The sequence below is a fragment of the Symsagittifera roscoffensis genome, chromosome 7 (assembly GCF_963678635.1).
Source record: "Symsagittifera roscoffensis chromosome 7, txSymRosc1.1, whole genome shotgun sequence".
NCBI classification, from domain to species: domain Eukaryota; kingdom Metazoa; phylum Xenacoelomorpha; order Acoela; family Convolutidae; genus Symsagittifera; species Symsagittifera roscoffensis.
This window is the reverse complement of record NC_087068.1, coordinates 27,570,633-27,598,045: the sequence shown is the minus strand read 5'-3', so window position 1 is coordinate 27,598,045 and position 27,413 is coordinate 27,570,633. Positions and strand designations below refer to the sequence as shown.

The following is a 27,413-nucleotide window of genomic DNA, read 5'->3' as shown; positions in this document are numbered from 1 at the left end:
ATTATGAAGATGTCAAATTTAAGAGTATTCAAAATCCAGCAAATCATGACGAAATTTCACGATTTAATCGCTTTTTCTTGGTATTTCCGATGAGACAATTAATGTCATGAATATCGTGTAAGTTAGTCTAAAAACTTAAGACCAATTTTTCTTGACACAGAAATCAATGGGATAATATAAATTGTAGGCGTCAAGTGACACATGTCCTTACAATTTTTTTTAGATTCCAAAATTGAGACCAGCCGCATATATCTGCAATATACTGATATCCAATTCTTTGAGAGGTCATAAACATTTGCCCAAAAATTGAAAAAAAGACAGTATTACATTCATTCAATTTCTCAAAAGATTTATTCATTTTTTCAAAACATTTCAATCTTCAATTTTAATTCTTTCCAGTACAAAAGTCGAAAGTCTCTTGGAAAAGGTATTTACCCTTACGATGTATAAAAGTATTGCAATCGGTTACCAGACTTTTTCCGCGAAAGCAACTTTGTTCACAGGATGTCTGAAATTGTGGTCATCTCAATCACTTCTTCAGCTACGAAAAAGCAGAAGGAATAGAGATAATTTTTGAGCATGCCTGCATTAAGAATGCCCATTTTGTTTGAATTTTTTTTTAATGTTGGTTATAAACTTACGAACACAGTTCTCAGTATACCAGTTTTTTTTCGCATGTTAAATTTTTTAAAATTTTTTTTTTCAACTTATCGGTTCATCTGCAAGTGGTGAGAGTCATTCATTTTTCTACAGCAAGTGTTTCAAAGCTCTGCTTCTGTTTTGCATAATGAACATCAGAAATATGTCCCAAAACAAATTCAAGAAACATTTTATATCCAAAACCAAAAAACGCTTCGCGGCGCAATATACTAACAAAAAGTGGTATTCGGAATATGATCTCAATTGGACGATTTAGTTACACGGTGTTTTTATTTTTGGAACTTTCCAGACTGATTTTTCATTCTCTGAAATTTTCATATTGATTAGCTATGACCGAATCAAACCAAAAACTCTTCAAAATCAAAAACAGCACATTTAAATAAACAATTTATTTCGACAGGAATGAAACTTTTAAAAAGTTCTAGAAAGTTCAGGCCTGAATGTTCATCACTTTTTCCATTGAATATGTTGTCCAGTTTTGTAGAAAAAGTACAAATTGGCCCCAATTACTCCGTACGCAATCAGCACACTAATCCCATGTGAAATTCCAAATCTCATTGCTGCTTTCTTCCTTTCCGCGCTTCCTTCTTCAAACTTACGAAGAAGAACCTGTTGTTTACTGACGTAGGGGAAAATCATGTAGCTTTGTAGCAAATGAGACGCCAGTGACGCAGAGAGAAGGTAAGTTAGAATATCTAAGAAACATTTTTTTCCCTCTTCCTATCATCTATTTATAAACCCGAGTTGGCTCTTTTCCAGATAGCCCTTTTAAATTTTTGGGGCCCTTTTTAATTCTCAATCTATCTTGACCTGAATGGCGACAGCGTAGAGTCCAAACTGCAAAAATTATGAACAAAAGGATATAAAAAAATGATCTTTCGTAAGAAAAGTCCCATAATATAATTTTCAGTTTGCGAATAAACTGAAACAGAGCATTCGACAATCAATTTCATGATATATAATTTGATCAATTTGGAATAAGTTCGTTTTTTTTTTGAAGTTATGATCGTGTGAACAAAATTTTTGGTTTACATGAAGACCTCATGGCAGGAAAGGGGAGAAAAATGATTCCTGTAGAAGGGTGCAGAGTGTTGTATGCAGTGAGAGCGACAGTTCCAGTGAAAACGGCGACCATTCCAAACTTAGGAAACAGTCGAGCCTGGATCTCCGAAAACTGCTTCTTGTCCATGTTCAGAAACATCGTAGGCCCTATAGTGCAAAAGTGTTCTAATTTGTTGGCTTGATAAGCTGACGAGTAATATTTTTGAAAAATTAAGTATTCTAATTTATTTAACAAATAATAAATTTCGCGACATGGACGAATTTTCTAAGAAATTTTGTTCACATTCCGAATAATTCTCAGATTACTGTGCTTGCAGTAGCTTCTCAGTTGCTTAGACCTGGAAGTTACTTTCTATAGACTCGAATTATCGGGCTCACAGACACGAGCGGATCTACGATTTTCGCGAAGATAAAGCGGCATATTCTCGATCAATTTTGACAACATTCAAAAGATTTACTGCAGGTCATCCAAAAAAAATTTCAAGCTTCCCTAAACTACCAGTAGAAATTATTTGAAAAGTAAAAATGAAAAACTTAACTTTTGGAACAATTTGCTCGAAAAAATCCGCTTTTCAAGCAAGTTACCCTCGACATAACTATCCATGGGCAACAAAAGCTCTTATCAACAATTTACGAGTAAGTCAGCATTGCATGTATTAAAATGCCGAACATGGGAGTCCAGAACTTAAAACTTAAGCCCCACAAAAGGTGCGTACAAAAATTACCGGCAACATTAGCCACCCACATCTGTTTTCCCAATTGCACCCCCACTGATCCCAAACAGAGCGAAGTTGCGACAGAGGGGGAGAGAGAGTTAACCACAGGCACAGAAGAGAGAGACAGACCTAACACTATCGAGTGGTGGGTGAAGTCACTTGAAGTCTTGAGCCAGTTGACACTGGATCTGATCAAGCCAGCCATTGTCTAGATCTTCTAAGCGTTCAACTAACTGTAACTATTAACTATTAAGCTTCAACTTCATTTCATGATTAAAATGAGATTAACGAACATTAATTACAATTCTACAAAAATCATTCAACAGAAACAATAAAATTTCAAAGCCAATCAGAACTAACGGAGTGATGTAGGACTCAAATTAATTGCATACACTACCGTTTCCCAAATCGTCAAAAAGCGCAATTTCCAAACGTTAAGGTTACGAAACAAGATTGCCGGCAAAACATCTCATGGCATCAATATATTTGTCGTTTGAGCTCATGACATCAATATATTTGTCGTTTGAGCTCATGACATCAATATATTTGTCTTTTGAGCTCATGACATCAATATATTTGTCTTTTGAGCTCATGACATCAATATATTTGTCGTTTGAGCTCATGACATCAATATATTTGTCTTTTGAGCTCATGACATCAATATATTTGTCTTTTGAGCTCATGACATCAATATATTTGTCGTTTGCGCTCATGACATCAATATATTTGTCGTTTGAGCTCACGACATCAATATATTTGTCGTTTGAGCTCATGACATCAATAGATTTGTCGTTTGAGCTCATGACATCAATAGATTTAAGACTGATAAAAAAACGTTCGTCAAAAAATGTTAATTATGAAGTCAAAATTTGCAAAATGAAAAAATACCCCAAGCACAACTATTCTTTCGATTCCATCGAAAGTCGAAACAATAGTATGTTGGTAGACGCAAAATATACTTTCAGCCGAAAACAAAAATAGAACTTTCTATTCGAATTTATCAGTAAACCCTAACATGAAGTGTATCGAGCTGCCGTAAAAATAAGAAAGAACAGGTGGCCAACTACTCGAAAACGGCCAAACCGAACATCACAAAGCCGAAAAAAATTGAATATAATTTTTATGTTAGAAAAAGTTACTTAGGAGGAACGGTTGATGTTATTATCATCATTTTCATCCCCACAAGCACCCTCAAAATTTCTCGACCAGAACCATCTGGGATATAGTTTTGAGGCAAAAAAACTTAATCAATTCGATCTATCACTTACACCATATTGAAAAATAGAATAGACAAGATGAGCAGACTAAAATAGGCGAAAACCCCAGTTGATGAAAAAATTATCCACTCAAAAATAATACAATTTGCAATCAACTGCTCAAAAACTTTTATAGAACTCATAGACTGTATAACAAGAATATAACAAGAATTGCCCGTTGCTGTGCAAGATGCAAAGAATAAATCGACCATTGCCTTTGAAAAACACATAGAAAACTATTTCTGTTTTTTTTTCAAATTAATGTCGTTTTTTTTCTGCATGGTGCGATAAGGATCAGACAAAAGCCTATAACTTACACAAACGCGACATGCACAAAAACATAAGCAAATTAAGCAGCAATTTCTGTCAAAAAATATTACGAAAACAGAAAAATGTATGAAAAAAATTGAAAAGTTGGAAAATTATTGTTTTTCATAATACATTTTGTATTCTTGAAGTTTTTATTACCAATATGGCGCTAAAAAACTTTAAAATAAGTTAATTATCATGGAGTAAAACAAACAATTTGCAGCTTATCTTACTTTATTCAGCCTGCTCGCTTTCTTTATTCGCTCGCAATTGAACTGAATCTCAAAAATTTTCATCGACACTGGGACAACTTTTGAAATTTCCGAAACGTTGTTCGAATTAGGGTTGAAAGGGCTTCATTATAATATTTTATTTCACATAATCCGGTAATTATTCGTGGTGGCTGATTTGGTTGACAAAAAAATAAGCCTGCTCGCCCACTTTATTCGCTCGAAAATACAGCAAAAATCAAAAACTAAGTTTTTTTTCGATACTGAGATTTTTTTTTTTACAAAAGTCTTCAAAGTCGTTCGAATACGACTGAAAAGGCCTTCATATGACACTAGCTTTAACGCACCTCCGGAGCTTCGAATTTTTTCGACAACTCATGAGATACCGCATATATTGGAAACAAGATCTGCAAACTTTTAGTGTACTCTGAGTGCACCCAATTACAGGGTTGGTAATTTCTAACTTTTTATTTTTTTAATTCCCATTTTGAAAAACCATAAAAGCGTCATTTCGAAAACTTAATGTGCCTCTGGAGAAATTTGGAGGCCAGATTTGCAATCACTGAGAGCCCCTGAGAGCACCCTACTATACGGTTGGGAATTTCAAATTTCGTGAATTTTTTTAACTTAAGATTCCCGACAAAAATTGAAAAAATCATAAAAACACGTCGTATCTCGCAAACTAAAAAGATTTGATCACTCATACTTGGAGGCAAGATTTGAGACGCCTGGGTATACGCTGACAATAAGGTTGTGTCTTCATCAATTCAGAAGTTTCAAATTTTGCGAATTTCTTTGTAGATAAGTTCTTGGAGAAAATTTGAAAAAAAAGAAAAAAAAACATCACATCTCGGAAACTGAAAGCATTTGAGCAGTCGCATTTGAGCAGTCGCATGTGGCGAGATTTTTAACTCCTGAGATTGACCTGATAGCACCCAACTACAGGGTTGGGAATTTCAAATTTTGAAAAACAATAAATTTAATTTTTCTGAAAATGTTTGAAAAAATCACAAAAAACGTCATATCTCGAAAACTACAAAGATTTGAACAATCACATTTGGAGGCAAGACTTGCAACTCCATGGAGTACCCTGACAATACCTAACTACAGGGTTGGGACTTCAAAATTTGAAAAAAAAATAACTTTAAATTTTCTGAAAATTTTTGAAAAAATCACAAAAACGTCATATCTCGAAAACTACAAGGATTTGAGAAGCCATAATTGGAGGCAAAATACAAAATACGCAATCCTTAATAAGACTCTGACAGTACCCAACTACAGGGTTGGGAACTTCAAGTTTTTTAAATAATTTTGTAGTTTGAGTTTTCTGAAAATTTTTGAAAAAATCACCAAAATCGTCTTATCTCGTTAACTACAAAGAATTTGGCCATTCAAAATTGGAAGCCAAATTCGCCCTTGGTGAATCCTGGCAGCATCCCAATATTGGGCTGTTTATTTTAAACTCGGTGAAATAACCACTAAAATCAAACTGGAAAATCTAGAAAAAAAAAACAATTCTTAACCATTGCAACATATGATATAGCTTAAACGTGCAAAAATTCTTTCGTTAAACATGCAAAAATAATACGTTGAAAAAGATTAAACATGGCGAGATAGTGAAGCCCGCATTTAATTATATAATAGATATAACTCGACACATTCTGATGATTATTTGTGGTACCTGATTTTTCGCAGCAAAAAAAGTAAAGCGCACCGGAATACAAAGTTCATCCCCATTTTCAATGTTTATCCCCATACAAAGTTCATCCCCATTGTCGGAACATAAATGTTTGAGGCACATTGCAGACCGTTTAGGTATAGTTCGGAAAAATTGCGACTAGTATATCTTTAGCTTTTGCAACAAAACTTGTCTATAGACACTATAATCCTAGCTACATCATGATGCATGATATGGCATCGAGAAAATTGAACATATTTACAACATATCGGCCAGAAAACTTTCATGTTGCATATCCCTTCAAATTGGTCCAGCAAAATACCTAATAGAAAGATTTCATTAGTATTGCCAAACACGGGAAAAAGCCCTGTAATCTACACTGAAATACTTTTAAAAAAATTTCAGAATTTGAGACTGAACACAGCCAACAAGCAGTTGCAAAAGAGGCAAGTAAAACAAAAAAAATTCAGACTTGTTTTTTTAATCCTCAACTTTCCAATAACCAAGAAAAAATTAAATGAATTTAACGCTTTTTGAAATTATAGAAAAAACTATGGTTGAATTTTTGATGACAGTTAACCCAACTGGATTTTGATGACAATTAAGCAAGTGGATAAAAAGCTAAAGTTTTTATCTCGCTGAGAAATCTGATAAGTAAATTATTTTTTCGAAACAAGGAACGATCACGTTTTTTGTCACCTTTACATTTTTATTGTTCGATAGTGGAGTTTGCCTTCTTTTCAACAAAAGAAAAAACAGAACTTAAAAAGAAATCAGTCAAACCGCGATAGGGTACTTTTGAGCGTGAACAAACTTCATGACTTTTTCTGAGAAAAAAAAAACAAAGAAAATCATCACAAAAAAATCATCCTGAAAAAGAAAACAAAAAATCATCACGTTTGTATCCGAAGAATATTGACTAGATCAGAGAACTTGTAGAGACTACAATAAAATACTGGTGTTACAATAAAACCCTTCAGCCGTGGTTCGGATTCCAAAAAAAAATCAAGAGTTTCTCAGTTTCCAGAAAAATGAGTCTGAACTTTTCGCTTTTCAGACTAGACTAGTGCCAGCTTTTTAATTATGTTACAGCTAAGAAAAAATTATTCGTTAGGGTCCAGAAGTGCCGCCTTCAAGTGGTGGACCCGGCGCGCTGTCTATACAGCCTCAAATGGCACTACCTAACCCTCCCCATACAAGGGTGCGCGGAAAAAGTATTAGTTACGACTAAACAGAACCAAAAACACTGACTTGAAAAAAAAATCGCAACGAATTTCAAAGAAAATAGATGGCCTGATTATGCTTTTTAATTATGTTACAGCTAATAAGAAATTATTCGTTAGGGTCTAGAAGTGCCTCCTTCTAGTGATGGACTCGACGCGCTGTCTAAACAGCCTCAAATGGCACTACCTAACCCTCCCCGTACAAGGGTGCGAGGAAAAATTATTCGTTACGACTAAACAGAATAAAAAACACTGACTTGAAAAAAAATCGCAAAAAAATCAAGAAAATAGATGGCCTTAAAGCTCATTGAATTTCTAGAACAATTCATGATTAACACTTTTTATTAAAAAATACTAGCGTGTACCGCACCTCCGGTGCTTCAATTTTTCAACAACTCAAAAAACTACTCGTTGAGTGTACTCTGACAGCACCCAATTACAAGGTTCGTAATTAAAAATTTTGCAACGTTTTTTAGTCAAGTTTTTTACACAAATTTTGAAGAACCATAAAATTTTGTGAAGTTTTATATAAATTCTTCGAAAATTTAAAATGAACTAAGAAACGTCAAATCTGGGAAACTGAAAGCAATTGAGCAGTCGCATTTGGACGCAAAATTTGCAACTCCTGAGAGTAACTTCAAATATTGTAAAATTTTTCATTCGATTTTTCAATTCAAATTTAGAAAAACCATAAAGAGATTGTGACATTTTTTTATATCTAAGTTTCTAATGAATTAAGAAACGTCACATCAGGAAGCTGAAAGCAATTGAGCAGTCGCATTTGGACGCAAGATTTGCAACTCCTGAGAGTACCCTTACAGTACCCAACTACAACGTTGGGAAATTCAAATTTTGAGAAACTTCACCTTAAGTTTTCTAAAAGAAGTATTTTTTTTTTATAAAACCAGCAAAAAATTAACATTTCGAAAACTACCAAAATTTGAGCAGTCTTTTTTGATTGAAATATTCGCAACCTTTGAAAGTGCACAACTACAGGGCTGGGAATTTCAATTTAACGAATTACTTTGTAATTTGAGTTTTCTGCAAATTTAGAAAAAAAAAATCACAAAAATCGTTTTATCTCTTAAACAAAAAAGATTCGGGCATTCTTAATTGGAGGCCGAACTTGCAACCACTGAGATTACTCTAACAGTCCCCCAACTACAGGCTAGAAATTTCAAACTTTGAAAAAAAATTAATTTAATTTTCATGAAATTTTTTTTTTAAATCACAAAAAAAGTCATATCTGGAAAACTGCAAGCTTTTGAGCAGTCCTTTTCAGAGGCAAGTTTCGAAACCCCCTGAGAGTACCCTCAAAGATTCCAATAACAGGATTGAGATATTCAAAGTTTTGGAGTTTCTCAACTAAGTTTTTTTGAAAACTTCGGAGAAAATCATAAAAAACGTCATATCTCGGAAACTACAAGGATTTGAGTAGTCATCTTTGACAGCGAAATTCGCAACTCCTGAGAGTACCTTGACAGAGCCTCAGTACAGAGATGGTAATTTCAAGTTTTGTGAAATTTTTTTTATCTACATTTTCTGAAAAATTTTGAAAAAAATCCAAAAAAACGTCATATCTCGAAAACTACAAGGATTTGAGCAGCCATAATCAAAGGCAAGATTCGCACCCCCTGCGAGTAACCCCACAATATCCAACAAAAGGATTGAGATCTTCAACGTTTTGGAAGTTTTTAAAATCTAAGTTTTTAAAAAAAAAAATTTGAAAAAATCATAAAAAACGTCATATCTGGAAAACTACAAGGATTTGAGAAGTGAGAATTGGAGGCAAGATTCGCAACACCTGAGAGTACCCTGACAGCACCCAACTTCGGGTGAAAATTTCAAAAATTGAGAATTTTTTTGAAATTAAATTTTCTATAATTTTTTTGAAAAACCTCGAAAATTGCCTATCTCGTTTAACCAAAAGGATTTGGTTATTCATATATGGAGGCCAGAATCGCAAAACCTGGGAAAACTCTGACAATATCCTACTATTGGGTTGCTACTTTTAAACTTGATGAAATAAACACAAATCAAACTGGAAAATCGAAAAAAAAACCTTAACCATTGCAATATACGATATAGCTTAAACGTGAAAAAAATTCATTCGTTAAACATGCAAAAATAATACATTGAAAAAGCTTAAACTTGGCGAGATAGTGAAGCCCGCATTTAAATATGTAATAAAAGATAATAGATGAAAGTTAAATAATTAGCCGACGGGTAGACAGACAATCAAATTAATTAAAAAAGCAGGTATACAGACAGACTGACTTAATTTGGCCTCGAAAAAAAATACTGAAAAATTGATGACCTTGCGAAAAACTAATTGAACAATTTTCTTAAGCATTGCAATATATGATATAGCTTAAACATGGGAGATAGCTGTCACTCGCATTTAAATATAGTATAGATAGATTTAAATATAGTATAGATAGATATAGATTACTCAAAATCATAGAAGACATTAATGAATTAATTTTTTCTTTTGACTATAACTTTAAACTGGAAATGGTCGGAACTCACCCGAAACTATACTTTTATTCAGAACTGAAATACCGCTTTTTCAAACAATCATACCATGAGTCAAACAAGATCTGAAAAATAAAAATTCTTTTGAATATCGCAAAATAATTTCCTTGGGTCGAATAAAACGGATTTTGTATTAAGGGAGACTTTTATTTCATTTTAAAATATTGCATCCTTTTATTTTTTTAAAAATAATGCAGCCTTTTATTTCATTTTCAAATATATTTGAAGACAAACTCATTAATTACATATTTGAAGACCGTCATTAATTAGAAATTTCCAGTTGATTCAAGCTTGAACTGACATCACTGCTGCTTCCATTGGATATGTTGTCCAGTTTTGTAGAAAAAGTACAAATTGGCCCCAATTACTCCGTACGCAATCAGCACACTAATCCCATGTGAAATTCCAAATCTCATTGCTGCTTTCTTCCTTTCCGCGCTTCCTTCTTCAAACTTACGAAGAAGAACCTGTTGTTTACTGACGTAGGGGAAAATCAGGTAGCTTTGCAGCAAGTGAGACGCCAGTGACGCAGAGAGAAGGTAAGTTAGAATATCTAAGTCACCCCTTTTTCCCCTCCTCTCGCCATATATTCGAACAATTTTACCTTTCAGAGGCTGTTAAAACTGAATTATAATATTGTAGTAATAACTACAAAACATCAGTAAACTACTGTGACATAACTTTTGATTACTAATTGTAAAATAGTTTACTTGGAGATCTTCAGCCCTGTTGCCCATTTAGAAAAAGTAGCCACTACTGTTATTGAAACGTTTTGATCTAAAACAGTCAGGCTCTCGTTTTTCAGCAAAAGCCATACCTTCAAAACTTTTTTTGCTATTAAAGATCAACCAAATTTACCTATCGTAGAAAAACATGAAATGGAACTTTGAGTATTGAAGCTATTGATTTCTCGCAGGAGCGATTAATTCATCCGCCTCCTAAATCAGCGACTTACGTGAAGTCCATTATGACCAAGAAAAACTAAAGAGTTTGTCACTTGTTCATAATGATAAGTTTAAAAGTAATAATGGCGTCACGGAGGAGAAAAAAAGATGCCTGGAGTAGGATGCAGAGCATTGTATGCGGCGAGAGCGACCGTTCCAGAGAAGATGGCGACCATTCCGAACTTCGGGAACAGTCGAGCAGAAATTTCAGAGAAATCTTTTTTTTCCATGTTCAGACGCATCGTAGGCCCTGTAAGAAAAAAGGGATCTAATAAACAATCTCCAATCTCCCCGTTCAAAGAAAAGAAAAAAGACTCTTAAAAAGAAAATTCAGCAAAATGATTCAATTTTTTTAATCGAGCCGGAGAAGCTTTTAAAACTAAAATCAATAAATAGCCAACCAACTCATAATGTCGATCAGTTTTTATTACTTTATCGACAAAATTAGGCAACAAATTCAAGCAGCGCTCGCAAAGTTAATTTCGTGGACGCATGAAAAAATATCTAGGGACGAAAATCTCGAAAATTTTGGAAAAATCTGCGGATCTGATTCAGGATTGTTGCTAAGACGAGATCTTCAGACAAATTCAACGACCTTTTTTTAGACTGAATATTCAAGTGTTTTGCTTGAGCTCTCTTAATCCACAAACACCATCTCCACGCAAAATGGCAAATAGTAGCAAAATAAGTCAAAAAACGATATTAGAAAAGAAAAAGCAAATAAGCCTTGAAAAATATAACTTTTGCTATACGCCGGAATCAAACCGCAGACTTGGAGGTTGCAAAACTCATTTTATCGCATCTACTCGTCAGTAGCTTGAAATTATGCAAACAGTAGCCGCTAAAAAAGCCGGCAGAACAGATGATAATAAATTAACAATTTTTTGCAGCAAATTACCAACTAAGGAGCACTTTCAATTGCAAGTTGGGTTAGAAAAATAGATACGTAATATAACACAGCACTCGCTCGATCGCTCGTAAAAAAACAACACTGGCTAGTTTAATAAAACTTTTTCATTGCACTGGAAAGCCCCAAATATGAACAGCCGATTGCTCAAAAAGGAGCACAAAATTATTTTTTAATTTAAAGTTTCGGGGCAAGGGCTTTAAAGTGACAAAGGAGGAGGCATGTTCCGTGCTCACAGGTTGAAGCAATATTCATTTAGGTTTAAAACATTTCCTCGCAGTCAAAGTCAACCATGTGGCTTTTTTAAACAACTATAATCAACACAATAGTTGAAAAAAATATATTTTCTTCACAGCGAGGCTAATAGAGAAGTGAACGCGAACTTTCTGGGAACACGAAGATCCAGGGGTTCGATCCCCGAGTGAATTTTTTTAAACATTGGTTTTCGAAAGTCGAATCAACAAGCTTTGGCTTGCCTAATGATTAATTGTAATTGATAAACTAACTTCTAAATGAGGAAACCAGATCAACATGTCTTATTTCAATTCCGCTGTGAAATACCAAAATAAAATAATTTTGAAACAAAATGAAGCGCAACTTATCGTGCCGTTATTCTTTTCACTGTGAAAAGAGATTATAATTTCACCTCAATTAAGCTCATGCATTCGATGTTACTTAAAATTTTACTATTTACAGAAAAAAAAACATTAGAAATTTATTCTTAAAGGTTACCATAAATCTGTTAAGGCAACGAATCAGTTTTCATTATTTTCACTATAAAAATTCCAAGCATAATTGAAGTTCTAGCCTAGAAAAAATTTAAAATACTACCTGCAACATTAGCCACCCACAACTGTTTTCCCAATTGCACTCCCACTGATCCCAAACAGAGGGAAGTTATGACAGAGGGGGAGAGATAGTTAACCACAGGCACCGATGAGAGAGACAGACCTAACACTATCGTGTGGTGGGCGAAGTCGCTGGCAGTTTTGAACCAGTTTACAATGTGTTCGATCAGCCCAGACATGGTCTAAATTGTAAATCTATTCAAATAAGGACAAACTATCTGTCTTATATCAAAAGAATAATCACACGTCTCAGCATATTTAACTTCCTGCTTAGTGGAAAAAAGGAACAAAAAATAAGCTTTTCGTGTTTTATGCAGTCCAATGGGAAGCAAAAATAAAAAAAGAAGCAAAATTAATAGCAAGCACAAATTAAAGCCTATAAAATGAAATGTAGATTATCGTATTCCAATGTAATACAGATTTGAATGAAGGGAGTTGGTTCTTACAGTAGGAAATTGAATAAAGGGCTTGAGATTGTTCTCTAAGTCCAAAGCAGCGCGTTTTTTCCTGAAGCAATCATGAAGAGTCCTTAAAAAGTTGAACCGCAAGACTGCTTGAAGATGCTTTACAAAGATCGTTTAAAATACTTCAAAAGAACAAACTTGGTAATCTTTGAGACCCATTCTTTAGATGGTTACGCACTCGCTTTTTAAACTATGGGTACAATGATAGAAAAATAAATAAATGTAAAAAAAACTACTTCAAGCTTTAGCTGGCCCCTAGTTATTAAGTGTAAACAAAAATTTTGGTACATGCAAGAAGTAGTTTTTGTACATGTATTACCTTTTCTATCATTGCACCCATAATTGAAAAATCGAGCGCGTAACCATTCAAGGGCTGGGTTTCAAAGAATACAAAGTTTTTTTTTGAAGTATTTTAAACAATTTGACTTTCAGCGATTTCTCTACTGAAGTAGACGAGTAGCCGCTAACACGGGAAAATAATTCCGAGTGTCTTTTATCTCCGAACTAACAGGGTATTTTTTTGAGAAAAAGTACAAAAAAAATCGACTAAAACGGTCAACATTAGACTTTCCCCAAGTCCACAGCTGTACGTGACAGTTTTTCTATATATATATTGACACAACCTATTCTTTCTATTAGTTCAAAACGCTTTTCCCGCAAAAAGTGGGGCGTAGATTCTTGCAAAGGAAAACTTCGCACAATCTGTTCTTTCGCTTGAACCTTTTATTTCGAAATTTCAAAAATTTGACGTTTCCTAATGAAGTTTTTTTGCGCTTATTAATGCGTAGCCGCTTATGCAAGGAGAATTCCTTCTTGTTCTCTCGATTGAACTCTTAACTTCAGTATTGGCAGGGTCATTTTCGGGAAAAGTGAAAGTTTCCAAAAATCGGTCAAAACCTGGCATTTTCTAAGGCCATTTTCGTAAAATAAATTAGGGCATATTTGGCTATGCTATCATGTTCTTTTATAAGACCCCATAATCTCAGATTTGACAAGGTAGTTTGAGAAAAGTCAAAAATGGGTCAAACATTCCTCCCATTGAGCTTTTCGAAGGCCGTAGAACGTGCGGTATACTTAAAATAAACTAGCGGAATATTCCCATTGGTACCATATTTTTTGAAAACCAGTTAAGTAGTTTGAGAAAAATGAAAGTATGCGTTTTTAAACGTACATCCAAATGAACCACCAATGCTAACATATTATCAAACGATGCTACGACTGCTTCAGATCAAACAAGCGATTGGATAAAAAATTCACGCAGTTATCTAGGATTCAGCTCCTATTGTTCAAATTTGGGGGCGGAGATAGGTATAGTACTTGCTCAGCATAGTCGGTCGGTTCGTTATCCAATAAGTGTCCAAAATTTATTTCACAAACATGTCACTTCGCATACTTTACTTCAGAAGATGAGGAAAAATCAATGAGAATCTTAAACAACAAAATACTGCTGGTATCAGGGTGAAGCCCTGAATGTTGCGACTGCCACTTAAAGTTTACGGAATATTTTTCGATTAAAATTTTTAAACCGTTTTTAGGATTTTTGAAGAGAAAATTCTCTCCACACAAACTAAGCAAAGTACAATCTGATACACTTAGCCTTCAGCAACCTACTAAAATGTTTCAACACCTTGCCTCAGTCAACTTGGTATGATTTATGTGCAGGTATACATCCCAGTTTACACGCTAAAAGCATAAAATACATTGGCGTTAAATGTCCCAATTAGCGAAAGTGCCAACCTCCCATAACTTTACTAAATTGGTTTAGTAGGAGTCAAAATAACAACTTTATTTCTAAATCCATTCTACCCAACTACATTTATGGCATTGCCGTGTAAATGCATACAAAACAATTCATAAAACTAGCTTACGATTCATGCTAGAAGCTCATAAAACTAAACGATCATAAAAATGTGCGGGCATATTATTTCGTAGGGCAAAATGTGAAAAATGAAACTAAAAAAGATTGCTCGTATCAGTCCGAAGTCATCATTGTTCCACTGCCCTTCAACGTCCCGATGAAAAGTTTTCGATAACAAAAAATGATAAATGTTTAAAAAAAAATAATCGATTTCCTTTTTCTTTTTTATTCCCCATACGCTATCAAAAATGTCTAGTTAAAAAACCTGAGTTTTCCCGAAGAAAAAGAAACCACCCGAGAACAAATGTTCCGCAATTTTCTTAGAGAGTTGGAACTATTACGTACGCTAGAAAGTTACATTTTAAATTAAATAGATATAATCTAAGCGATACGCTTCTGATAAAATTTTGGCAAACAAATGGTATGCAAATTGACAGTTCTACCTTTGAATTATTCACAATTTTTGTGATTAAATATGCAACTTGCAATTTAAAAAACAGAGCATAAACTTTAGCACAATTTTCTCTGGTGTAATTTATGTAAGAGAACTAGCCACTCTAATAGCTTTAAAAATGTACAAACCCTTCAAAAAAATTGAATAAAACTCTCAAGTACTCTTGATTCTATATGACAGTGATGGCAAAAACTGGTGATATAACTTCAAAAATTGCATTGCACCGGATATCATAGATCCAAATTGTTAACTTGAAAAAGATTGGGTATAATTGACAAGTTGAACTTAGTATAATTGTCACGCTGATAGTTTTGATACATCAATGAATTTAAAAAATTCATTTGAAAGGACATTTTTTGTTAAAAAAATGTATGTCATTGTTCTTACTGCTTCGCCAGTTTAATTACTCATATGTTTAAGCTTTATAAGGTAAAAGTTTCAAAAGAGAAAAGGGCTAACCGAGACATTTCAAAAATTTGACCTAAGATATTACTAGTCGCGAGCAGTATTTCGCAAATTTAAAAAAATGTTTCATAAAATATCGAAACAACCCAATTTCATGGAAAACAAACCAACTTACCTTATTTAGACAGTTGAAGTATTTGAACTGCGAAGAGCTCAAATTTATCTCCTTATCAAAAATTAACAATTGCTTATTCTAACCACTTTGGAAAGAAGGCAAGCACGGAGCACGATCTGAAAAACAATAGTACTTGGAAAAATAATGAGACTGAATACTCAACGCTTATGTTTTGTTTGCGAACAATATTCCCCTGCTCAACTCGGGTTTGAATTTCATCTGGAAAATTCCGTTCTTCTTCCGCTTGTGGGACACATTCGTTTTTGCTTTCTTTGATTGTCGTTATTTGATAGTCTGAAGAGAAAAAGCTTTTTATCGCTTTAACGATTTTTTTTCAAAAGCTATCAATTGCTTTGTTGCTCTAGCTTTCAGAGAGGTCAATTTTGAAAAATGTTAGATCAATTATGTACACCTAAGAAATATATTTAATACAATTATTGATTATAGTTTTTTCAAAAGCTGTTAAGTCTGTCTAAAGATGGCCTGTTTATTTCTATAATTATGACTACTATTAAGATTATTATTATTGCTATTATTACTATTACTACTATGATTATGATTATAAACGTCTCAATAAAAATTTTAAAAACCCAACCCCATACATTTTTCGTAATACTTGTTTTTTTATCAAACAAGAATTTCCATTATACCAGTTTATATCAAAAACAGGAATTAAGCTTCATACAAAGCACTTTTATTCAATTTCAATTCAAAATTGCAATTTTCGGACTCTCACAGATGAAAAAAAGAACTACAACCCAAAACATTTTTTTTCACACTAAATCATTTGCCAAAAATTAACGCCATTTGTTCGCATATAACATATTACAGCACATTTAGTGGTGATTTCCATTGCCAAAACAAGTTTTTCCCAAATTCACATTAAAATGTATTAGAAAAGTATTCCTATAAATTGAATATTCAAAATTCCCCATACTAGCCATATTCAGTCTTATATGATCTAGTTCAGAGCTAGTTCAATGCACAGGGGCGAAGCAGCATATAACAATCAAAAAAGTAAGCATTAAAATAGCGAGCAAACACAACCAGAGATGACGCAGACATTCGTTCCACTTTATATCCATCACAAGCATAGCATGTTAAGCCAGTAAAAAAAACTAAAACTTTTATCATTTCAAAAAACTAAAACATAACAAAAAGGAATATATACAAAAACAGATTGGGTAAAATTACAAATTACAAGAATAAATCAAAATGACTTTTGAATTGTGCGCAAAATGTTTTATGTCCATGACATGTCAGCGGCAACTAAGCAGACAGAAAGTAGAGAAAAAAGGATATGATTGGTTTTTGTTGACCGGAAAAATTTTAAGTTTGCAAAAAAAAACAGGACCTCTCCGCATTCAAACGAAGAAACTTTGTCAACCAGAGAAAAAAGGATATGATTGGTTTTTGTTGACCGGAAAAATTTTAAGTTTGCAAAAAAAACAGGACCTCTCCGCATTCAAACGAAGAAACTTTGTCAACCAAGACCAAGATGATACCGCTTGGCCGAATAAGTCGAAGAAATTGTGAAACTTGATTTTTAAAAGAAAACAATCGAAATTATTCGATGATTCTGTTAGACATTTTTTTCCATAATAAACGTCTTTTTTTTCCAAAATTATAGCGCTTGCAAAGCGTTAAGATAAGTTAAACACAGAGGCGAATCTGCACTTTGCAAATTTTGGCTAGAAAACGACAAAAAACTAGCTCTATCAAGCGAAATAAAAAAAATTTAAATAAACCCGAACTAATAAAATTCGGCAATGTGTCGAATTCTTCCTGCAACCTCAAGATGAAGAACCTCCCGCACTAAACACTCAGCCACGGACGCTTAAAACTCACAAAATCTAGCCACAAACAAAGCAGAGAACAGATGCTATGAAACTTCCAGATCGTCATTATTGCAAAAACTCAAACAAATGAGCTGTTTTATTTGCGAGTAAGATTGAAAAAAAGAAGGGTCGTTCTAATACACTATGCTGGCTAGTGTATAAAAGCTATACAAACAAAAAATAGCTGACTGAAAACTTCTAGTTGTATAACTCCGGTTTATGAAGCATTCGTCTTCTAACAGAGCCAAATGTCATAGCTGCCTTAACTAATAGTAAACACTCGGTTCGCTAATTAAGTGGATGAGCCCAAGATACTAAGTCCCCTATCAATGAAATTAAGCACAAACAAGATCGAGTTAAGGTGGCCACAGAAGACACTTTGCATGAGGAAACGGACTACAATTATTTACTACCTAAATGAAGGTAGATTTCAAGACACTTGGCATGAGGAAATAAAGCCGGTAACCTTTGAGCAGACAGGTTGCGCAGAAAAAAATATAATTTCATAAAAAACCTTTACAGTTTTAAGTCCCACCTGATACTAGAACGAACAACACTTGCACTTTCAACTACAAAAGAAGTTGCCTATAGCACACGAAAAGAAAAATCAGTGATAAGGCAACTAAGCCGACAATCTTTGAGCAGACATCTGTTGAGCCGAAAAACAAATTGATTTTTTTTTAATTTAAAAAGTTTTAAGTCCACCTCCCTGAACCTACAAAGAACTATACTTGCACTTGCATTGAAAGTTGCTTACAGGACAAAAGGATGGGACAACTTAGCCGACATTATCGATGGGACAACTGAGCCAAGTGGGAAGGAACCTGGAGGTTGAGAAGGTTCAATAAAAAAGCAAGTTGATGAAAATTTAAATTGTTTACTGGAAAAAGTCTTGTTCCCGATTTCAAGACACTTGCTCTCGCAAGTGTAATAATACCTGATTTTGTCGAAGAGGAATTTTTGCCCTCGAAACAACATAATATAAGTTCATTATGCCATAAAATACAAGCTGAAACCGCTTAATTGAAAAAAAAACTATATACAAAAGAAAATTATTAATCAGATTTGGTAAGAAAAGCCATAAAAAAACAAAATTATTTAAAATCACACTTGGTTAAATGACAAATTACAAACTTTCAATAGGAGAAAAAAAAACTCAAAATAAAAAAAAACTTGCTTAACAAAAAAGCCCAAAAAAACAAGACCAATTAAAACAAATTTCATCAAATTTCTAACGGGAATGAACCGACGGAAACTAGGCCGAAAGCCACGAACTGGAAAAAAAATAACACTTTTTCAAGAAAATTATTTAAACAAAGAAACGCCGGAAACGGACTACAACCATTTACTACCTAAATGAAGGTAGTTTAATTTGAACTTTCAAGAAATCGAGCATGTCTGAAATTGATCATGTCTCAAACTTACCATTCCTACACATTTGATCATTCTGCGCCTAAAATTATTTACGGGAAAAAATAAAGTGAACCCGAATCACATTATGAGCGTTAACTGTGCAAAATAGCCAAAAAATGTTTATCTGAAACTTAGATTAACTTTGTTCTTCAAACTACTCATGGTAGTCAAAAATTAGAGGGAACATTTTCAAATTGTCTAAACAAGTTATTAGCTACAAATGAAAACTCTATCTTATAAAGTTTATTTCAACCTAAAACCACCTTTCCTATACATCAAGAGCAAAGGCAAGGAAATTGAAAACAGCAAACTCGTGATTATGACAATACTATTCAAATTTTTCCAAGAAAAGTTATTGCATGACAGTTCTTGCATAGCTGTTAAAATCTTTGACGAAATAGACGAAACATCTGCATTCAAAATTGTAGAAGTAACATTTCTTTCAATTATTCTTCCGTGCATGCTAAATTTAGAGGAATCTATAATTTGGACTTTGACCCATGTTCCCATCAACTCTTCCTTCATCGGGATCAAAACTTGTTCATAGCACTTATTGTGTCCAATGTAATGTTTCTTGTCAAAGGAAACATCAGTCACCAGAATGTAGTAAATTTTCCCTTTTCGTCCTTCATAAGGATAGTAAGCCTTGAACAACGAACTCATAGCAGCTGTTCGTTTCTTGATAGCTTGTCCTGGAATCTGCCTCATGAAGGCAGCCGGAGTTCCGGGTCTGGGGAAAAACTGGTTAATGAAAACAGAAGGAAATTTGTATTTTCTCAGTAATTCTAGAGACTCCTCAAAATCTTCGTCTGTTTCAGTTGGGAATCCACATATGAAATCAGTTGCTATGGTAACTCCAGGAACTTCTGCTTTCAGAAAATCAACAATTTCGCAGAAATCTTCTTTGCAATATTCTCTTTTCATATCTGTTAGAACAGCATCACTTCCACTCTGGACAGGGACGTGCAAGAAACTATAAAAGTTCTTATGATTCAGAATAATTGCGATTTCTTCTAGGTATCTTCGCATGTACGGTGGATTTGTCATTCCAACTCGAATCATGCAATCGTCAGGAGTTACATCCAGGAGACTTCTGAGGAGCTGTGGTAAGTTGGATCCGATGTCCAAACCATAGGCACCAGTATCCTCACTAGTGATCCACAGTTCCTTGCAACCTTGCTCTTGGAAACTGACTCTGGCTCTCTCTACTAAGTCTTCCACTGGATAACTTCCCAGTTCTCCTCTGGCATGTTTGGTTTTGCAGTAGGTGCACCTAAAAAAAATAAGGAAATTCAAAAAATATAATTTCTAGTGCAACAATTTTCGTTGAGTTTCATTTCAGAAATTGCGATTCTTAAATTAAAAACTCAAATAAAAATCATATCGAACAATGAACTCAACGCTCTTAATCCAATTGCTACCAAAACAACTGCGTGTTAATAAACTTTTAGCTCCCTCCGACAGCACTTCTTTCAAAGGCATCCGTATTTGGTAATTCTGACAGCGAACCATAGACTACGACAGTAATTTTTTTTCAAACGAATCCCCATATGAATCCATTTAACTACTTATCCACCTGTTTAAGCACCCAGTGTTGATAGCCAGTATCTCGATCAAAGGGTTCTTCCTGATCTTGGGCAGATCCAGTCTAGCTCCGCCCTGCTTCTTGCCACCGCCGTTCTTTTTACTGCCAAGTAATTGAACTGTATGCCCTAAAGCAGTAGTATTCTTTAATTCGTCTAGTCCTACCATTGAAGGCACCTTGTGATCAATGTGGTTGGCAAACAACAAACATAGTCAACAGACAGTTGCAATAGTGTCAATAAACTCAAGTTGCGATAAACAGGTTAACGCCATAAAAAAGTAAACGCCAGATTTCAGGCGTAAAAAATTACCGTAAAATTCAAAAATTAAAACTTTCGAGTTTTAACTAAAACTAACTAATTACCATAAAACTCTTTGAATTTCATGAAACTTTTATGATTGAAAACTTATTAACTCTCGAAATAAAATGTTTATTTCGAGAGTAGACATGGTCGTGCCATTCTCTATCGCACTTTTGAATCATAAAAAAGCCAACTGACAAACTTGAAGCAGGTAAGGATATATAATTTAATTGTGAAAAATTAATATATATAATATAATAAAAATTAATAAATATATATACAAAAACTCAAGGGATGTATATATCAGTTTTTCTCGAATGTTTGCCATCAAATCAATGTCACTTTTCCGAAAATGCTCATCCACTACTTTCTTTTGACAAAACGCGCATGAATGGTCCTAGAAACTTCTTTGAAATCAATTACTCTATTTCACAACCGTACTGAGGCAACTAAGCCAAATATTATAATGCTACAAATGATGGGCCGACGATTATTTTGTTGATGCAAATAAATACCAGGTATCAAAAAACTCGTCCTCGCCGGATTCAAAAATCGTCCAGGCCAGATTCTAAAATCTTCGTAATTCAGAACTACAATTTAAATTTATTATGAAACAAGCTATCAAATGATTAATGGATTCCCTTGGACAAGTTGTTTACTTGGAAAAACAATCCATGTTGGGATTTTACAACCTATGCTAATCGCAACCGTAATAAACATTACACAATTTGAGAAAACTGGAACCCCTGGAAATTCGGTAAGTTAAAGTCCAAAAACTGAAATTATAAGTCATTTAAGTTTTTTTGCGCCATTTTCAGTTTCGTAATTGGAGAGTGGATTAAGCCTTGGTTTTAGGAATTGAATTTGAATTGAACTTCAAACGTCATTGTCTTCGTTTTAGCAACTGATTTTGAATTGAACTTCAAACGTCAAACTCAAAAGCAATCGAACATCAAGCCACGAAAATTCATACCACCTATATAAATGTTTTAAATACAGTCAACAACGAAAATTAAAAGTTTTTCCTGAAACAACAAATACGACCTAAATGAACGCCTTCTTATCGTTTGAAGAGCGATAGTTCAGAAAATTTTGGTACCTATTCCTAGATTTAACTCGTAACACGACAACACGCAAGAAAAGACAATTCGCAAAAATGACAACTGTAAAAACTAGCAATTCTGAAAATTCGCAAAACGCGATGAATCCCAATAAACTCGTAAGACAATTTCTTAATTATCCCTGAACCTGTAATCCCCACTAAAAATCAATTAAATTTATACTTAATTCAAAACAATTAATGCGGAAAACTGAGTCTTTTTTTGTTCGTTAACACCAAAAATTGAGTCCAAAATATTGATTGCATTAATTGGCATATCATAATTCTGCTTTCTAAACATGTTTTCACTCTTTCAAATGAATTAAATTCACTACAAGTCAGCACGGAAAACGAATGTTAATCATTGGAGGTGAAAAATTTAATGAAGTTCGATTTAATGAAAAGCGGGTTAACAAAATAGGGATGCTCAGAAAGAACTTGCAAATCACAAGTATTCACAAGTGATGATTTATTTGTGCAGAAAAAATTGGATCATTACATTCAGTGTTACCTCGTGAAGAAGAATTTAAAAGTAAGTTTCCTACAACTGTCTCAACTTTTTCGCATTTTTTCAATGAGAAATTCCAAAAAAAGGAAAAAAGCATGAAAGTTTAACGTGCATAGCAGTTAAAAAAATCGCGCAAATGTCCTCAAAAACAAACATCGACAAATATTTTCTTCTTGATTAGAACTCGCGGTTGAATACACAAAAGAGAAAGTGAGATCCTTTATTGAGCTAGCTCTCATTCCTGATTGCGACTTGAAGTTCGCACCAGCTCTCCACGCAAAAACAACTGAAAATGAGCAGCTCCGGTCATATCTCGATTATTTTGAAGAAAAAAACGTGGATGGGTAATATATCCGTGGAATTCTACGAAAATATCTAGATTTCAAAAAAGCTATCTGGAATCAGTTCAACAATGCGATATATGAAAAAAAACCAACCATTCGGTGAAAGGATGGCATAGAGATTTTCAATGACAAAATGGGTTATGCTCGCCCCACTGTACCAAAATTCATTCGGCAAATAAAGACGGAGCAAAGTTTAAGCAAAAATCTCCAGATTCGGCTCAAATCTGGAGAAAAGCCCTATAAAAGTAATAAATATGAACAATTGTAACAAAAGATATCAGAAACTCTTACACAAAGGCTAAGTTTCACTTCGCATACACAAGCTACAATATGAGCGATAACGCTACTGGGAAAAAATGAATACTTTGACTCTACAAAACTTCTTAAGTGACGCAAGCCAACTATGAGTCTACAGAAGCGCTAAGTGACGCAAGCGAAATATGACGCATTAGCAGTACCAGTCAAATTGAAAAACAAGAACTTTACCAACTAACATGCCTCAATTTAAAGAGCGGACGCATTTAAGCTAGCATACGAAAAAGTTCATTAAAAACATCCGACCCTGCCCAGGTTTGAACCCTCTTATTTTGTTGCGGGTTTCCTTCCCTAACTCTACGCTACAAATCCATGATACCTTGAAGCTAAAGTGCTATTTGTAATATAATAGTCTGTGTTAATATCCTTAGCATTGGATGTAGTTAATAGCTGGTTATTGATCAAAATGAACACAATTTGTCGCAACAATATTTGCGTCGCAACAATATTGGAGACTTAGGTTGGAAAAAAAGAGGGTCATGCTTTAACATGATCTAATTTTGCAACTGGAAGCTCTACCATTTAACTTTGATCTGTAAGAACCCTGTTTTATACCAAGAAACTTTGAGCTTCACAGGCTTTTACCGCTTTTTTGTTTCACTTTTAGATAAGGTCAATTTAATTTTCTTCTGAATTTTATACGAGATGTTTCTTTTTAAGCGTTGTATTTTTCTGAAGATTTTCCGAGCTGTCTTTTTTGGCAAGTTGTCTTTTAATGCAAGTTGTCGCGGTACCATTTGAACTACAAACATTCTCCAATAAAACCTTTCCAGAAATATAACTACATAAAGCAGCGCATCTAGCAGTGACAAAATTATGGAGAAGGAGCAACACACCGGCCCTAACAGAAAATAAAATTGAAACTCAGCCACAAAAAAACTTCGGGAGCGGATCTAAGGGAGCGGATCTACGGCTTTCTCAAAAAATAGAGGAAAATTATTACTTTTAGCTCTTTAAACACTTTTTCAGCTCTTTAAAAAATTTTCTGCACCACTGGCATATTTTTAAAAACAAGCTCTAAAAATGCACATTGTGTGATGTTATCACCAAAACACTTGTGGTTCCGGCGCGCGCTTCATTCTCCTAATTAATCCGCTTTGGCGAAAAATTCACAAAAGGAATATATAGTACTTAAGGTATGACCATTTGGATGAAGTTAGAATACCCAAGGGGCTGTGGTCGTCTCCATTCCCCTTGAAACCCTCACTGGTCAAGTCTTTTCAAAAAATCACCCCACTTGCCTTTAATTGCATGACAGGTATCATGGCCGGGTATTTATGACAGATAAAATATAACCAAAACAACCAGATTGCGTCAGAATACCAGCGTCTACTGCTGGTACTTGAATTGTGCATACCGTAATGCGATAATTAAACTACGTACCCTTCAGAGTCTCCTCGACCACTTCTACAACTCTATCGATCTGTTGCACCCCCACTATACTTAAGCCCTCCAGGTAGGGGGAGTTAGGCTCACTCTGGGCCACACAGCCACTCACCACCACTCCCTGGAAAACAAAACAAAACATCCACTCAGTGTTCTTCTCCAAATGCACAAGTATAATAACGTATTTCAAGAGTCTCACTCAGTCTTGATTCAAAGGGAAAAAAACTGTTTGCGCGAACCGAGTCAAATGGGCCACCAAATTGTAACTTTCAGCGTAAACGTTAGAAATTTGTTTAAACATGGAAGCGAATAATAGCGAAACATAGCCAACTGATTGTTGGAAGCGTATCTAAAAACTTGAAGAAACCAAAAAAAAAATTCCTTAGCACAAAAAGTTCCAAGACTCTTAAAAAACATACAACAGTTTTTTTTTTTTTTGAAAAACTATTTTTTAATTTTGTCATTCATTTCTCAAAAAAGATAGCCAATTAAATTCGTTTTTATTTTTATTTCCCTGATAACATCTAGCACAAAAAACGACTCAATTATAATAGATAAAAAACAGACAATTGGAAAATACTCAATGAACGCAAGGAGTCAATCTCATTTATTCCAGTCTTTTCGGTTCGAAGCGTTCTAGTTTCTAATTTCTATGTTCGAAGTTCCTACCTTTCCTCGATTCTGTCCCTCGTGGATGAAGTTGCGGAAGTGCATCTCGGCAGGACTCTTCACTGTGCAGCTGTTCAGCAGCCACAAATCGGCATCGAACCTACGCGAGAACGCCGATAGTAACATACTTTGTCTTTCATATTTACCTACGAAGGGGTCTCATCCTGCTTTAAACTTTTCACGCATCGCAAGTATCATAATGCATTTTCAAATAGGTTTAGCGCCCTCATTCATAAAAGGCACAGCTGAAAAATGATTTTTGTCTAAAAAACGTGAGACTAATTCATAAGCTTGCATAATTTGCTCTTGAGGATACTTAAAGTGGAGTTTTGGAAGGTCAATTCCGGTTAATTTGTAAATCCCAAAATAACCAAAGTCACAATTTTATGTAGAACTTAAATTCCAAACCGTTCATCTTTTCTTGAAAAACCGCTTGAACTGAAGTTGTATGAACCCAAAGCCAATTTCATAGCGATGAGTTGAACTTCCAAAAGATCTGTCTCAGCTGTTATAGTAAAAAAAAATGCGTTAGTGTTAAAGTGAGAGATGGCACCATTAAATTTTGCTTAGTGCCTTAAACCCTTTAAAACTTTTGCCAGCAGCAAAACTGACCTTTCATCATCCTGTGTAGTAACAGTATATCCGTACTCGCTCACTAGACCCGCCATATACTCGCTGTCTGAATTATTATGAGCACACCCCCATGTCTTAACATAAACAACACCCACTCCAGGCGCATTCCCACAGACATCCCCACCCTCCTCAACGCCCTTTTCGTTTCCAGAAACATTACCTATTACCCCATTTGAATTTGATGTTTTCGTGATTTTGGGTAAGTTTTTATTGCGTATGACTTGGCGTGATTTTCGACTTTGAGCTCGGTTGGCGTTGAAATCTTCTAAAACAATCTCATTGGCATTGTCTTCGATGTCCAAAGTTCTGCCAGAATCCAATGTCATAATTTCAGATGGCGTTGTTCTGGCAAATTTAACAGATAACCTGAAAGATGACAATTTGTGGCAAAAAAAAAACAAAAAATAAGCCAATTCAATTATAACAAAATCTGCACTTTGTTTAAAATCGGCTATGGCGTCATTATTCAATGTTTCCGTAAAAAATGAGACAAAAATGAGAATATACTCAGCCTCAGCTCAAGAGTGGGGAGGCGAAGAGGTTGGTATTTTAAATACTTCGGACCGAATGACATTCCGAGCTATCCCAAAATGCTATAAAAACTATAAAAATGCTAAATATTTTGAGGGGGGAAAATTGAGCCGCAGACGAACTTTTGAAGAAAAAAACTGTCCAAAAACGAAGTTTTGGACACTTTTTGCATGATTTTGACCAAAAAACTACTTTTTTTTAAGGCGCGCATCTCCGTTAGAATTAGTTTATATTTACTTACGTCAACAGCACCTTTACAAACAAATGAGGGTCGTTCAGTATAAAAATGGATATCGTAAAAGAGTACCAAAAAGGCACACGTTGGGTGGTCATGGGGTTGCGTTACTGAAAGGGGCGTGCCCCTAAATACGCTACTGGATATAGTGATGATCCAACAACACGAAGCGGATTTGAACTATCCGGCTTTTAATTATTAGCCAAAATTCATCCATTTTAATAAATATTAGGAAAATTACTCTTTTAGAAACTACGATGCAAAATTTCTCTTTTCAAGATATTTCATTTCCGAGAAAAAATATTACGTTGAAGCTCTCTAAATGCGATATTTTACAAAAAAAAAGTGTCTGTCATTGATAGTATTTGAAATTCAGAGAAAAACGGATTAATAGATAATATTTTTATTCCGCTGTGAATTCAGAAAATTGAAGACAATTGAAGAAAATTGAAGGAAAATTATAGAACATTAAAAACAAATTATCATTCAAAACGCTAGAAGTCAAATTTGAGTGAAGAAATTCAATCCTGAAAAAGAAACAATCAAGACCTATACCAGTGAAAATCACTTCGTTCTTTTACACTTAGAAACAAATTGACAATATTTATCATTCCGTTCGGGATTCTTATAAAATTAGTATTGAGCGACATCCAAAAATCAGAAAATCTACCGATTAAAAAATCACATGGTATCAAAGCTTACCGTCACAGCCATGTACCACCTACATAGTATAGTAAACAGCATGGCGGCATTGAAAGCCTGAAAAAATTAATATTTTTAAATTTCACCATTCTGGCAACGGGAAATTAGTTTAGTACCCGATTGCAATATA

The 27,413-nt window shown here is 34.4% G+C and overlaps 2 protein-coding genes across 5 annotated transcripts; both read right to left on the bottom strand.

Annotated features, from left to right (window-relative positions):
- Positions 1-1,051: 1,051 nt before the first annotated feature.
- LOC134851720 (uncharacterized) lies at positions 1,052-15,839 on the bottom strand. Of its 4 annotated transcripts, none has more exons than XM_063867939.1 (4): positions 15,725-15,839; positions 12,352-12,563; positions 10,726-10,863; positions 9,797-10,222 (listed from the first exon to the last, which is right to left on the bottom strand). In XM_063867939.1, exons 2-4 carry the CDS (start codon positions 12,545-12,547, stop codon positions 9,972-9,974), a joined length of 585 nt encoding a protein of 194 aa, XP_063724009.1. In that variant the 5' UTR covers positions 12,548-12,563; positions 15,725-15,839; the 3' UTR covers positions 9,797-9,971. The 4 variants fall into 4 exon arrangements, with proteins under 4 accessions (XP_063724011.1, XP_063724009.1, XP_063724008.1 ...); XM_063867938.1 differs by having other exon boundaries at positions 12,352-12,550; XM_063867940.1 differs by lacking the exon at positions 15,725-15,839 and adding an exon at positions 12,815-13,000.
- A 3,310-nt stretch (positions 15,840-19,149) lies between these two features.
- Positions 19,150-26,177, bottom strand: LOC134851033 (threonylcarbamoyladenosine tRNA methylthiotransferase-like). Its single transcript, XM_063866915.1, has 5 exons — positions 25,795-26,177; positions 25,183-25,282; positions 24,511-24,634; positions 20,552-20,687; positions 19,150-20,248 (listed from the first exon to the last, which is right to left on the bottom strand). The coding sequence occupies exons 1-5, from the start codon at positions 26,139-26,141 to the stop codon at positions 19,219-19,221; spliced, it is 1,737 nt and encodes a 578-aa protein (XP_063722985.1). The 5' UTR covers positions 26,142-26,177; the 3' UTR covers positions 19,150-19,218.
- Between the last annotated feature and the right edge of the window lie 1,236 nt (positions 26,178-27,413).